This window comes from Cavia porcellus, unplaced genomic scaffold, assembly GCF_034190915.1.
Source record: "Cavia porcellus strain 051 isolate PalLab524CR breed Dunkin Hartley unplaced genomic scaffold, mCavPor4.1 scaffold_12, whole genome shotgun sequence".
Taxonomy (NCBI): Eukaryota; Metazoa; Chordata; class Mammalia; order Rodentia; family Caviidae; genus Cavia; species Cavia porcellus.
Genome location: NW_026947495.1, coordinates 50,280,617 through 50,294,470, shown reverse-complemented (window position 1 = coordinate 50,294,470; position 13,854 = coordinate 50,280,617). Strand labels below are relative to the sequence as shown.

The 13,854-nt window shown below is 49.1% G+C and overlaps 1 protein-coding gene across 1 annotated transcript; it reads right to left on the bottom strand.

Moving 5' to 3' along the window:
• Nucleotides 1-2,628: 2,628 nt before the first annotated feature.
• Nucleotides 2,629-13,480, bottom strand: Tbr1 (T-box brain transcription factor 1). Its single transcript, XM_063259157.1, has 6 exons — nucleotides 11,123-13,480; nucleotides 10,404-10,558; nucleotides 9,916-10,037; nucleotides 9,185-9,343; nucleotides 8,083-8,144; nucleotides 2,629-5,105 (listed from the first exon to the last, which is right to left on the bottom strand). The coding sequence occupies exons 1-6, from the start codon at nucleotides 11,812-11,814 to the stop codon at nucleotides 4,247-4,249; spliced, it is 2,049 nt and encodes a 682-aa protein (XP_063115227.1). The 5' UTR covers nucleotides 11,815-13,480; the 3' UTR covers nucleotides 2,629-4,246.
• Between the last annotated feature and the right edge of the window lie 374 nt (nucleotides 13,481-13,854).

The window sequence follows — 13,854 nt, the reverse complement described above, 5'->3', positions numbered from 1 at the left end:
GTTTTATAAAATGATTTATGAACATAAACACTTTGTCCCAACAAACGCATTTTAAATTTTGGAGGAATATAAATGACCTCAAATTCAGCAATGCTTCTGTTCCTAATCTGCTTCCTGAACAGAAAGAACACCCTTTACAGATTCAGTGCTAAAAACAAACAAATAAACAAAAAATTGTAGCTCACCCCCCAAAATATAAACAAAAGGCAGAAGGCAAGGGGATTCAGTAAGTTCTCACAAGTCTTAAATTACTACATTTTTCAAAGCCGTGGTACTGTAAATCCCTTCTAGAGAGCAATTTGACTTTTCAGGCAAACTGGTCCCTGAGCCTCTGCCAGTGCTCTGGGCCCTTCGCGCTGAGCCCTGCGCGGCCCAGGCCAGGCTCCAGGCCCTGCAGCGGAAGCCGCGCCCTGCGGCCTGCACCGGCCAGGCCTGGTGGCCCAGGGCCGCGCTCGCCCGACGGCGGCGGAGCGGCTGGGCCTCGCGCTGGGCCTCGCCTCGGGTCAACATCGGCCTCACCCGCGGCGTGCGCACGGCCTGGCAGGCCGCTGAGGACCAGGGCGCGGCCTCTCGGCCCCAGCAGCTGCTGCGGCCGCCGAGCTCGGCCGGCCTGGTGCACTGATGGCGCGGTCGCGTGCGGCGGGAAGGCGGGAGCCGGAGGGGAGCGCTAACCGCGTGCTCGCCCTTCTTCTTTCTTCCTTTGTCTCGCAAACACACTGCCGAAAGTAGCACCTCAGAGTTTCCATATTGGACTCGCCCTCCCTCTCCGTCCTCACCCTGACGCCTACCCTCGGAGAGATAAAAAGCCGCCTCCAATTCCGACCTGGGACGCAACCTGATGGCCCCTGGGCCTCCCAAAGCCACGCTCTCGCCTCCCTGGAGCAGCAGCAACTGCTCAGACACTGACAGTGTCACTGCACCAGACTCCCAGGGCGTGCTGGAAGCGAGGAGAAGTGATCGCGTTTAAAGGGACGCGACAGCACACTGCCTCCGAGAGGAGAGGAGCGCGTGGCTGCACAGCTACCTCACGCTGACTCAGTCCACACAGCAGATGGTGGCAGAGCTGCAAGGGAAACGACCTCCCGATTTTTTTTTAAGTGCTTCCTAATAGCAGCTAAGGCGCGTCTTTCAGAACAAGGCACTACGTTCCTGTGAAATCTATCCTCGGCTTCCGAGAGCCTCGTTTACGCACATGACACCGACTCCTCGGCTCACAGTGACTCTGCCCAAGGGCCGCGGGCCGCGCTGCGCCGCCAAACGCTGCCGCGCCCCGCACCCGGGGCCCAGAGCCGGGCGAGCACCCCGCGGCCCGGAGCGCTGACCCCCGCGGCCCGCGCCCGTGAGCTCGCCACCCCTCGCCCTGGGGCTGCGCACCCCACACCAGCCCCGCGCGAGCGCCCGCCCAGGGCCGCACCGCCCGGGGCGAGCGGGTGACCTCACGGTGCCCTGCTGCGCTCCACCCGCTCCGAGCGCGCGGTGCTTTGTACTTTGCGCCCTACTCTCTAGTTCTTAGATGTGGGGAGGGAAAAGGGAACACAAAGGAAAATCAGTTATCGCTTTCCTGCGTGGCAGACAGAATTCCAAGAAACGCCGTCTAGTGGTGGAATTGTCCAGAAAACCCTACTCATTTTCATTCTCCCTCGAATTTTCATTTTAATTGAAACTTTGAAGCCTCTTTACATCTATCTGTCAAACTGCAAAAGGGACATAGGACAGTCTCCAGGTGGTGGTAAATTTAGTTCCATTACCTGAGCCCGGCCCAGATTAAACACGAATGTTAAACTATTTTCTGCCTCTTTCCTAAATCAGCTTTCTTTGGAGACCAAAGCATAAAAATCGCTTCTAAAGGCAGCAGGTAAAGGCGGAATTCATCCCACACCTTCCCTAAAGTGCGGCGCCCTAGAGCTGCAATTTCCCATTTCTGCATTTGTTCTGCGGGGGGGGGGGTGGGGATCTTCTTTGAACAGGATTAACCTAGGGATTCCACTGTAAAGGGCTAGATTTGCGGCCTCCAAGTAGCTCCCAAAGCAAAATTTAAAGTCAGTGTTTAAAACTAACCATTCCACTAGATTTTTCTACAGGTCTTTGTCCCTATACAATTCCCTGAAATCACTAAAGAAATGTAGGCCACTTTGTTGGCGTTTACAGATTCATCACTCACCTCCAAGGTCTCTTGGAAACACCAGAATTTTTGACATCTGCGGTCAACAGACTATCCTGACACAAGCTTTAAATTACACTCTACTCTCACCCAATGCCTCCCTCCTTACTTTGTGAAATTTAAAGGAATTCTTAACTTCTTATATAAAGACCCTCCTTTTCCTGTTCGCACCATTTTCAACTTCAGAGAGCTATGATGAAGAAAGTGCATATGTTTTCCTAGAAAAAAAATGCACGCAGTAAAGAGAAACTTGACTCATAGAGACCTAAATAAATGTAAATAAAAAGGAAAAGGCAACTCGTGATAGTGCTAGAAAACGAATGCAAGGCAAGAGTAGGAGGTGGTTCCCATTAAACACACTGCCCCATATCAGAGTGGGTACAAGCTAGCTTTCCTTACTCCTTAAAAGCAATCGACTATAATAATTAAATTATTTTCAAGCTGTAAACTGCTTTCAAACACCATAGTTAGCATTTTACCAGGTTTATTTTACTTGTTATACACAGACAATACAAACGAGCAAAAAACAAAACGTTTCTCAATGGAGAGTGTACTTGTATAAATTATTCAGTTCACAGACAAAACAAAACAAATATAAAAATCACAACATTTGATTTACAGAAGAGCCAAAATATACACACGTTTAGACCCTGAATTCCTATTAGGAAAAATTTCCCCCATGGACTGGAATCTAGATTGAATATTGTGTATGATGCATATTTCACATTAATTTTAAGATACAAAAAAGTATGTTTGCTACACAACATTAGAAATCCTACTAATCTATTTCCAGGGGGATTAATGCTCCTTATCAAATATAACAAGACTTAGAGGGGAAAATCAGTGTTACTTGCATTAATGCTAGTGTTTTCCCAAGGAAGTCAAATTTCAGCTGTTTCTAAGTGGGGGAGGGTATCATTTTCAAAACTAAAATGCAGTAAAATATACAACTCACACAATTCATCTTCACTAGACTACACTATAGTTACCAACAATTCAGTCATCTATATCATTAGTAGAGTATTCATTACAAAGATTTACAGCATATAAAGGTGAAGGGGGACTGAAAAGATATTCAGAAACAGTTTATCAGCATATTTGGCACCTGCACAGACCAGTAATGGATTTGGCACTTTGGGGAAAAACAAATAAGGCAAAATAATATTGCTGATGTCGAGCTATTCTATTTAGAAGGAAGGGAGGAAAACATACAACTCCAGTTAACTTTGCTTTGCAGGCATCATGCCACTTAATCGACTTGCCTATGAACAGACACCTATCCTTTACAGGTGTTTGGGTGGATTCTTCTTAGCTATTTGTGTGCATTAGGGCACTTGGTTATTATTTCATGCAACTAATTGAGGAGAAGTGAGAAACCCATCAGTATGGAGTGTTTCATGTTTCCAGAGCCTCTTAGAACAGTTTTAATTATCTCACAAGAAAATAAAGAGAAAACAAAGAATGAAAATAGAAAAAGAAAAGCAAAGAAAAGAATAAAAAGGTTAAGCATGAACTGGTTTTGTGCCTTGACGATGAGAATAAAAACTAGCCATTCATTACAATAAATTAACACTATGTACAATCATTTCACAGGCTTTGTTCCACTAAAATTATTAATATCCCTACCATCCATCCATCCATCCACTCGGGGATAAGAAAGGACGCGCTGGGTGGGTCCAGGTTCTAGAGTCAACATCTTATGGTTAATGGAGAGGCCGAGACAAGGCGGATCAGAATCGCTGCTGCCTGCCAGGTCTGCCCAGGTCTCCTAAGGGTGAAGAGTCTCCTTACAAGAGAGAGAAGGATGGGGTGAGAAAAAGACGAAGGGAGGAGTATGTGTTAGGAGAGTGAGTTGGAAAACCAAAAGGTTTACAGCAAAGTTGAAGGACGGTGCGCTAACTGCAGAGACGGCTGTGCAAAGAAAAAGTTAGACCCTTACTTAGTGGGCGGCCTGCACTTATTCGCTGCAGACGGTCACCGAGGGTCAAATGCAACGCGAGGGCGCGCGAGAGGGGCCTGGGTGCGGGAGCGGGGAGCGCGGGCGGAGGGCGGCGGCGGCAGAGCGGCCTGGCGGCCAGGGGCGGCCTAGCTGTGCGAGTAGAAGCCATAGTAGCCGCCTATGTCCTTGGCGCAGGTCTTCTCGCAGTCCCGCTGGGCCAGCACCTCGCTCTTGAGCGGGGACGAGCTCTCGGACACCGGCGTGTCCGCGGGAGAGATCCGCCTCCGCTTGGCCTGCTCGTAAATCCCCGAGTCGCTCGAGTCGATGGACTTGATGGACGAGGGCGTCTCGATCCAGCTGGAGTCGGACAGGTCCTTGGGCTTGGCGTCCTCGGCGGCGCCGGGCGGCAGCGGGGAGCGCTCGGCGGCCAGGCCCTCGGCCTCCTCGCCCAGGTAGGGGTTGGCGCCCGCCATGCGCGCGGCGGCCGCGGCGCTGTTGGGCCAGCAGGGCAGCACGGAGCCCGACTTGGCGCCGCAGTACTGCGGGGGGCTGCGCGCGCCCCAGCCCGACGGGTCGGCGTAGTACCCGAGCGGGCGGCCCGTGCAGCCCGCGGCCTGCAGCGGCAGCGCCTTCACGCCCGCCGCGGCGTACGACAGCAGCGTGGCCGCGTTGCCCGCGAAGTCCGTGGCCGTGTCGTAGGCCGAGGCCGCGAAGTCCAGCCGGTTGTTGGCGGGCGTCACAAACCAGCGCTGCGGCGACGGCGCTCCGGGGTCCTCGGCCTGCTGCGGGGACAGCAGCCCGTTGGTGTGCGGCACGCTGCGGTCCGTGCCCGGCCCGGGGCCCGCGCCCGCGCCAGGGTGGAAGCGGGCCTTGGCATAGTTGCTCACGAACTGGTCCTGCAGGAAAGAGCCGGCCATGGCGTAGCGGGCGCCGGGCACAATCTGCGAGCGCGGAGAGTCGTTGGGCGAGGGGGTCAGGCGGTCCATGTCGCAGCCCGTGTAGATCCTACGAGGGAGGAGAAAGAGAGAACCGAGGGGTGGCGCGGGCGTAGGCACCTTTAGGGTGCTGAAGGGGAAGCCACCTTCACTGGTCGCCCACCCCCAGACCTTCCCTCTGTAACTCGCACTTGCCATACAAGATAGAGACCACCAAAGGTCACAGACCTGCATGCTCCCCAACCGAAATAGTGGAATCGTAAAAGGGGACCCGAGCAGGACACAGAGTATCCAATGGAAGGCTTCCCTCTTCCCAAGGTCTCTTGTTGAGAGTACAGGCCACAGGAGAGGAGCGCAGCTGGGGGTTGGGCTCCCAGGTCTCCAGCACAGTTACACACGTTGAGGCAGAGGTACCCAGGGACTACAGTGCTGTTTGCCCAGCGGGCCTTTCCTCTCTGATAGGTTTTTGAGCAAAATTTCTAAACCAGGTACCCATTCTCTCCACCCTTTTAAGACCTCTTGTGTCCATTTGATGGTTTCAGATGATTTCTCTACTCCTTTTTCTAATGGGGGTAGGGATGCACACTTCCAGATGAGTAATGCTGAAAGGCTGGCCTTCATAAGACCAGAGGACTGCTGCTGGAAATCTCCAGCATAATTTTTCCCATTGTGTCTCCTATGTGAGCCTTTAACCCTCACCTCTATCAATGCAAGAGAACCAGAGTTATTTGAAAATGGTCACCAACCAATAATTTGTAGGCAATGTGCTGGGAGTTGAACCCAAGGTCTTAGGCATGTTAGACAAGCTCTTTACCATGAGCTGTATCTCAAACCCTAATAAAATTCTTTAAAATGTGTTCTTTATTCTCACATTCTCTATCCAGCTCTTAATCCAAGCAAAAACTTTGGAACAAACTTACAGTACAGTTACCAATCTTCTCTGAGCAGTCTATGGCTAATAATAACTAACTTTGATTGTGCTGATATGTGCAGACACTATTGTTTGTAAAGTTGTACAGATAGAAACTCTATTCACAACAACCCTTTTAGGTACTATTATTATCCTACGTTCTTACTTAGGAAACAGAGGCAAAGGGAAGTTCAATCACCAATAGGGATTGTGTTCTTGGGAATTACCTTAGATAAAGTAAAGATTAACTTTAGGCCCTGAGCCTAGAAAATCCCATTAGAATGGAGAGGGAATCAGGGATTGGATGAAGATTAAAAGTGTTTTCTCATACACATACACACATGCTTCCCTTTTTATTTAGCTCATACATAAATGTTTTAAATCTTTAGTTAGCAGACTGTTTTGAAGGAGTCTCTGTCTTGTCAGACCTTAATCTTTTAGGAAGGAGATTCCCTGCTGAGTGGCCAAGTAACCTCCTAGTGCCCCCTGAACTCTTATGCCTCTCTTTATTTCTCAAAAACCAAGCCATTGCCAAATAACTAACATAAAAGAAGGAAGAGTGTCAAAAACCACTCAACTCTTCCCTAGTCCTTAAAAACCCAAGGTATCTTTTATATAGATAGACTTTTATGAAAAATGTATAGTGATTTAAGAATGAGGGAGAGCAGATGAGAGGTACTGTGGTTGCACAGGTGCATTCTGCCTACTACACAGAATTTCCCTTCTGAAATTTAATTGCATTTTCAAATAACAGTAGTAGAGGGAGGCAGGAAGGGAACATAACTAGCAAGGTACAAATATCTTCTCTGTTAAGCACCACAATATTTTTAAAAGATAAACAATCTGCAACAGATATAGTTTAGATACCCACATGAGATTACTGATTGATTTGTGCAAATAAAATGCTTTTGAACAGGTGCTCACAGCAGAATTAAAAGCTCAAAATCTATAGGACTCTCCTCCAACATCTCTGGTCTCTTGGGCCACATTCTTTCCACAGTGCTGGGCCTAAATTCTCACCTAGAAGAGTCAAGTTTTTATTCTGGAAAATCATGTGGATGAGGGTAAATTCTCTTGAACTACTTTTGAGGGATATACATAAAAAGGTTATAGAAAGGGATATCAATGACTCTCCATTTGATTTGTTATAAAGTATTGAGTAGGAAGAGGGATATCTATCTGGAGATTTAATAGAGGCAGCCACCTGACTCTCCACACATTTAATCTAGTCAAAGTCATTGTCAACTTTTGAACTCTATTCCAACCACTCAATACAAGCCATGAAGCCTTCTCTTTTACAGTCAGAAAAAGTGAACAAACTCCCACAATCCAGATTTATATTTTGCTATTTAACACTATCTGAACCCTTGGGTGCTGTGGCTGTAAGTGAAAGTCCCAGAAAAAGCCCAGAAAACATTCCGTTTACACCCACTACTGCCCTCAGAAAACAAGCCTTTTTCTGGAAGAGATACAAATAGGTGAGGGAGACCTAAATAAAGGAAATCGACACATTTAATTAAAATATAGATGCAAAAGATTAGTGGATTCTTCTTTCGAAGCTTATAAATAATATATAGCAACAGCATCTTAGTCCTTCCCGAAGCTTGAAATCACTGTGACAGCGGTTCTGCTCATGAAATCTCCTCTACTGGGTACACATTTTTATTCAGTCCACAGTAAACTTGCACAGGAAATGCTATTTCACAAAACTTGGAAATGGGTAAATAAAAGTCACATATGCCAAGGAGACTGTAACAACTGCCAGAGCCACATGCACTTTCAGGCAGAATTGCCCGTTTCAGACACAGACAATCTGAGCCGAGCATCTGCAGCGCCACATACAACACCCAAATGGGAACCAGGGCAGCTTCCCCAGCCAGCCAGCCCCAGAGGCCGCCAACAACTTTGTAATTCACAGGAAAGTTAAAAATAGGCAGAGGAAACTTTTGACCAAACCCATACAAATATCAAGCCACAAGGTCACCAGAGAGGAGAAACAGCAAAGTGTGTGTGTGAGGGGAGCCTCAAACAACTGTTCTCACACACTCTAGCTTCCAAAGATTTGCACACAACACTCCACCCTTGACCTCAAGGCCAATTCTACAACTATGTAAGAAGAAATATGAAATTTACTTACGTGTCATAATTATCCCGAAATCCTTTGGCAAAAGGGTTGTGATCTATCTTCAGTTGTGTTATCTAGAAAAGAAAAATGATGACTGTAATTTCACCTTTTATACAGCAAGTACGTGTGCTAAAAGTATGTCCTCTGTCACTTCTCAGAGGGGCTCACGGCCTGCAGTTTTATTTATTACCAAGATTTCCCTAGTGAAAAATTTAAGAGAATAGATGAAAAGGGGGGAAAAAGAGAAAGCATGCAACTCATAAGGAACATTTAAATTGATGCATAAAATTAAAATATCGCTTTCGGTGATCTATGTGTTCTAAACAAACTCACATTTTAAAACTGCTTATCACAGTGCACAAACAAAAATCTTTAAAGGAAACTCGAATTCACCACCAACTACTGCCTATTTGTTTCTTTCTTCACCAAGTTTTAAAAAGTTCATTGCTTCTGATTCATAATCTGAAGCCGAAAATAGTATCTCAGAATCGGGTTTAGGTTAAAGTAAAATCGTGTTTTAACTTTTGATATTTTCCGAACAAAAAATAACGAACAAAAAATCTGTCACTCCTAGTAGCCAAATTCACCACTAAAATTTGTTTTTGCAAACATGCAAATAATGAAGCACAAAACTCCTTAGATCCCAGGACCTTGACATTGTAATTGTTGCATATATTAATATGCTTTTTGTGATGCCCCAGAACGGTAATAGTGTTGTTTGTTCATTTCAGTCATCAATTCTGAGACTTTTTAAAACATTTTTTAGATGCCAAGTCTTGCTAAGAATAGAATACAAGTAGAAGATCTGCTTGTTTCCTAAAGAGGGACTTCTAAAAAAAAATTTTTTTTTAAATATATACTAGTCCTCCGACTAACTTAAAGCTTCCAAAACAAGAGGCCCTAGAAATCCTGGCCGCATCACAGGTGGTCTGGGTGACCAGAGTCGGGGACAAATAGCAAACATTTCCCCCACCGAGTGGCTTTGTAGGGAAGGTGCCATGCGGGTTCCTAGCCCCAGCTGTTGCAGATGTGGAGCCGCCGGCACCCGAGCCCGGGCGGCCCGGGAGACCCAGAGCGCGGGGAGAGCCCGCGGCGCCCAGCCCGGCCTCCTTACATCCGTGTTCTGGTAGGCGGTGACAGCGATGAACTGAGTCTCCGGGAAAGTGAACGTCTGCACGCGGCCGGGCTGGCTGGTGTCCTCCGTGCCGTCCTCGTTCACTTCCACCACATGCAGGCGCGGCTGGTACTTGTGCAAGGACTGTAAAACCACCATCTGTCCGGCGAGGAGAAAGGAGAGCGCCGGGCGGCGCGTTAACACGCGGTCTGCGTCGCGTGGCTCAGGGCTGCGGCTGCGGGCCAGGACCAGGCCGGGCCCACCGGAGCCCGCAGCCATCTCGGTCCCCAGGACTCGGGCCTGCACCTATGGAAGCCAGGACTCCCACGGGGCGCCCGAGAAAAAAGGAACCGATCGCTTTTCTTCCGATCGGGTCGTCTCTTAAATCCTCCTTTAAGGAGAAACAAAGATTGTTCAAAACCTGCAGGTTTTGTGGGTTTCCTTCTCATTTGTACTTGGGAAGGTTGGGAACTCTGGACTTTGGCAGAGGAAACTGGGAAAGGGGGAAATTTACAGACAATATAATTTTGGAGAGTGGAAATATAAAATTTTGATGTGTTTTTAATGAATCAAAGAAAGTACCTCGCTTCGATTGCCGCTTTAAACCAATGAAAGAAGTGTGTGTGTGTGTGTGTGTGTGTGTGTGTGTGTTTGACAGAGAGAGAGAGAGAGAGAGAGAGAGAGAGAGAGAGAGAGAGAGAAACAGAGAGAAGAACCCTTGAGCCACTGACCTGCCCATTGTTGTTTGAAGCTCCTTTGTTGTTCGTAAGTTTTAATTTTCCAAAAGAGATTTCTTGGCGCATCCAGTGCGCCCCAGTGTTGGGGGAATCCGGATGCATATAGACCCGATTTCCTAGAGAAAGAAATACGCTGTTTACATAAACTCGGTGCACTGCCCAGTCCCAACTCAGCATGCAACACACACACACACACACACACACACACACACACACACACCCCACACACCTTACTCCAGTGTGAGGCCCATTAGCTGGGCTTTTTTAGACCGTGCTTTCTTCCTATTAACTGGGGATGATTAAAATAGCTTTTGCATAATCCTCCCCCTTCTCACGTTCAGTCTGTCCCCCTGTCCCTCTCGTCTTTAAGAAGTCATTGGCCCGATCGTTTTAAAAGTCGTTCATGCCAGTCCACAAAGGCTTTAATTAATCATTCTCACCTAAATAAGTGTCAAGAAAACGTGTTAATTGGAAGGACTTGCCTTGCACATTGGTGTCCGCTTTGCCGCAAGGAACCCATTTGCCTCCTTGAAACCTCCAGTGATTGGGATCCGCCAAAATCACATCCACAAAAATATTGTAATGAGCCGTGGGATCGAGACCAGAAATGTTAAAACTTAAAAAAGGAAACATGCGCCTGTTTAAAGTAAGGGGGAAACAAAACAAGGGGAAAAAAATAAATGTTAAAGATTAAATGCTAGAAGCGGGGCGCCAGAGCAAAACAAAACTTGTTCTTCAAGCACAAATGAACAAATGTTTGTTGGTCTAGAAAAGCCATAGTAGCAGAGGAAAAGAAGTGGGACCGAAGTCGGGGGAGAGCAGCGAGTGAGCGGGAGAGGGGAGCCGCAGGTGCCGCTCAGGTGGAGAGCGAGGTTGGCGACCTGCGCCTGCACCTGTCCATAAACGCGGGCGTTGCTGCGTCCATCCCTTGCCCTGCAGCCTGCCGGGGATTTTTCCTCTTTCTCGCCTTACTGCAGCCACTGACCGGCTCTCCGACCGCGTTGGTAGAGCGGCTCCCCACTACCAACATCACCTTGGCGGTTATCCCTTCCACTTTCCCCTCTTCCAAAACTAGCCAACTCCGGGGCGCCCCAGAGTGCCTTCCACTCCGCTCCCGATCCCAAATCGTCGCTGCCACGGCGGCGGTGACAACCTGGGCGGGCCATGCCCGGACCAGCGGCAGCCCAGAATGTAGCATTACCTTCCCTGTTTGGTGATGATCATCTCCGTTTGGTGCCGGTGAAATTTCAGCCAAAGGGGCCTGTTGCACAGGTACACCTGCGCTTTGCCGGGCACCAGCCCGGGCTGGGTGGAGGAGAACTGGTAGAACGGGGCTCCTTGGTAGGAGTGGCCGTATTGCTGTGGGTAAGGGTAGCCGGCTGTGGGGTAGCCCTGCGGTGAGGAGTTGGACAGGAGGCTGTTGTAGGCTCCGTTGGTGATGACCGGGTGGTGGGCCATGTAGCGGCTGGGGCTGCCGATGGAGAAGGCGGGGTGCGCCGGTCCGTGCTGGCCGGGGTACGGGAACATGGCACTGGGAGCAGTGGCCGCGGACTGTGGCTGGCTGGACTGAGAGAGGAGGTAGCGATCTGCAGCAGAGCCATCGAAACTGTGACGAAGCTCAGAGACCCCGTCCAAGACAGGAGAGAGTTTACTTCTCTGGACGTCCCCTGGTGAGTCCTTGGAGTCAGGAAAATTGTCTGTATCTGACTGATTCGTCATCCCCCTGGTAATTTTTTTCAAAGGTGAACTTCTCTCCAGGTTGTCAGTGGTCGAGATAATGGGATGATCGTGCAAGACAAGCTCAGATCCGCCTGAATGTGGGTAGCTGCTGCTCACATTGAGAAATTTCTTGGAGAGCATGATAGAAGGAGAAAGGCAATGCTCCAGCTGCATAGCTCTAGAACCTGAACGCTCGCCCTCCCGTCCCTGGTTTTTAAAGTGCTATTTATCATATACTAGAAATCCACAGACCCCCTCACTAGACAGAAAGCACTTCAACCAGCAAATGCTTCTCAAAGGTTTGATTTACTTTTTTTTTCCCCTGGGAGAAGAGATTGGCCAATTGACACTATGCAGCAATCAGAAAAGGCTCACTTTTGATCTCGCTGCTTGTGCAGCCGATGAAACGGCTCCTGCCATTGGTTAACTGCTGACAGTAATTTAATTAGATAGACATTAATTAGGATAATCACCTGGCTCCTGGTCGCGACGATCATGGCAAATTGAAGGGGATGATTTTATTGTTGGCTGGGGGTGGGGTGGGGAATGCGTGTTGGTTGAAGTGAGCTCTGTTGTGTCACCTTTAAGCTTTGTGACCACTGCTTTAGGAAGATTCAAAGATGTGCAATTTACTAAACATTTTTCCTACCTTCCCCCTTCCCCGCTTTTCAGTGGAGGGGTGGAGGAGGGAATTCGATGATGCTAGGAGACTTTTCGGATCTGAATGAGCCAAATATTCAGTTGAATGTAACGATTTCAAGTGCAAAGTATACAAAGCGCGAGCCGGTGGCCTCTTCTCACCCTGTAAAAGTTCCAGAGTCTGTCTTTTCCAGTTAATACAAAAGCGCACAACACCTGAACCGGTGCTTCATGAGCGGGTCCTACGTGCCCTTGGCACCCCTACTCCATCCCCCACCCTTAAACTACATACAGACATAAATAAATCACTGCTGCTGAGAGTCACAGTGATGAGCTGGAGGGGGAGAAGTGGGGAGCAGAAGCAGCAACTCACCCACCAATCCACCCACCTCGGGAAGGTGGTTTGATTTCTTGGTGGAGCACAGAAACAGTAACAATCTATGATCTCCTTTTAAAGTTTTGAAATAATCATAAGCTGTCGGGCTGAAGTGCTTTAATGTATTTGCAGTGATGTTTACCAGGTCTTTACTAAATATTTTATCAGCGAACTTGGTTGCAGATTATCCGAAGAGCATCTAACTGGGGGCAGGAGCCATGCATCTTTCCAGTCCCACTGCACTCCTTTCTCTCAGCGGTACTGACTTGGCGACAGGTTCAAAAGCCTGGCCTGGAAAAGAGAGGGCTGAGTCCCGGGTGCAAAAGGATTCTCCAGAAGCGCTGATCTGGGGAGACAGAGTGGAAGTGGTATCAACGAAGACACTCTGTGTGTGTGTGTGTGTGTGTGTGTGTGTGTGTGTGTGTGTGTTGCTTATATAATCTGGAGGGGAGAAAAAGAATCTATGCCAGTAATTTTAAAAGGAGGAAAAATCTGAGGAGAAATAGAGAAAAGAACCAATTTAAAGGGATGGTGGTACAAATATATAGCACAAAGGACCTCCAAAGTGAAGGGAGAGCTCCTCGCTACCTGCCCTACTGAGGAGCCCAGCAACTGGCCTGCATCAGAGGACCAAGAACAGCGGAGGCTCCATTCGCCCAAAGCTGCTTTTCTGGCCTGGCAGTTGCCAACCTGCCCTCCCGCGGCTTTCCTTCTGACACCCGAGCCCAGCACCAACGAGGAGCGAGGAGCGCATCGCCGAAGGCTCCCGCAGTCCGGCGAGGTGGCTGGCTGGTGCGCTGGCTCCCGCCCGGAGGAGGGTGGCCGGGGACCACCCAGAGGCTCACTCCTCCGTGGCACTGGCGCAGCCTGCGCTTCTCTACCGGGTGGAGCCTCCGCCTTCGGGAGCGAGAGCGCGCGCGCGGCCCAAACAGCTCCCTTGGAGGAGCGAGGCCCTGAGGACATTGGCTGGGGCCTGGGCATGGGCGGAGTAGGCTTTTACCAATTTCGCCGCTTTCAGGCTGTGGTGCAATTTAGAGCAGCGTGCCGGACCGAGCGGTCAGCGTAGCGCAGACTGTGCCACCCTCCGAAGCGGGCTGCAGTAGGCACCAGATGCGGTCTCCAGTAGGGCGCCGCGGGCAAGGCTAGTGCGGGTGGCCCGAGACTGGAGAGGTCAGTGACCGAACCGAGGCAGTTTTCTA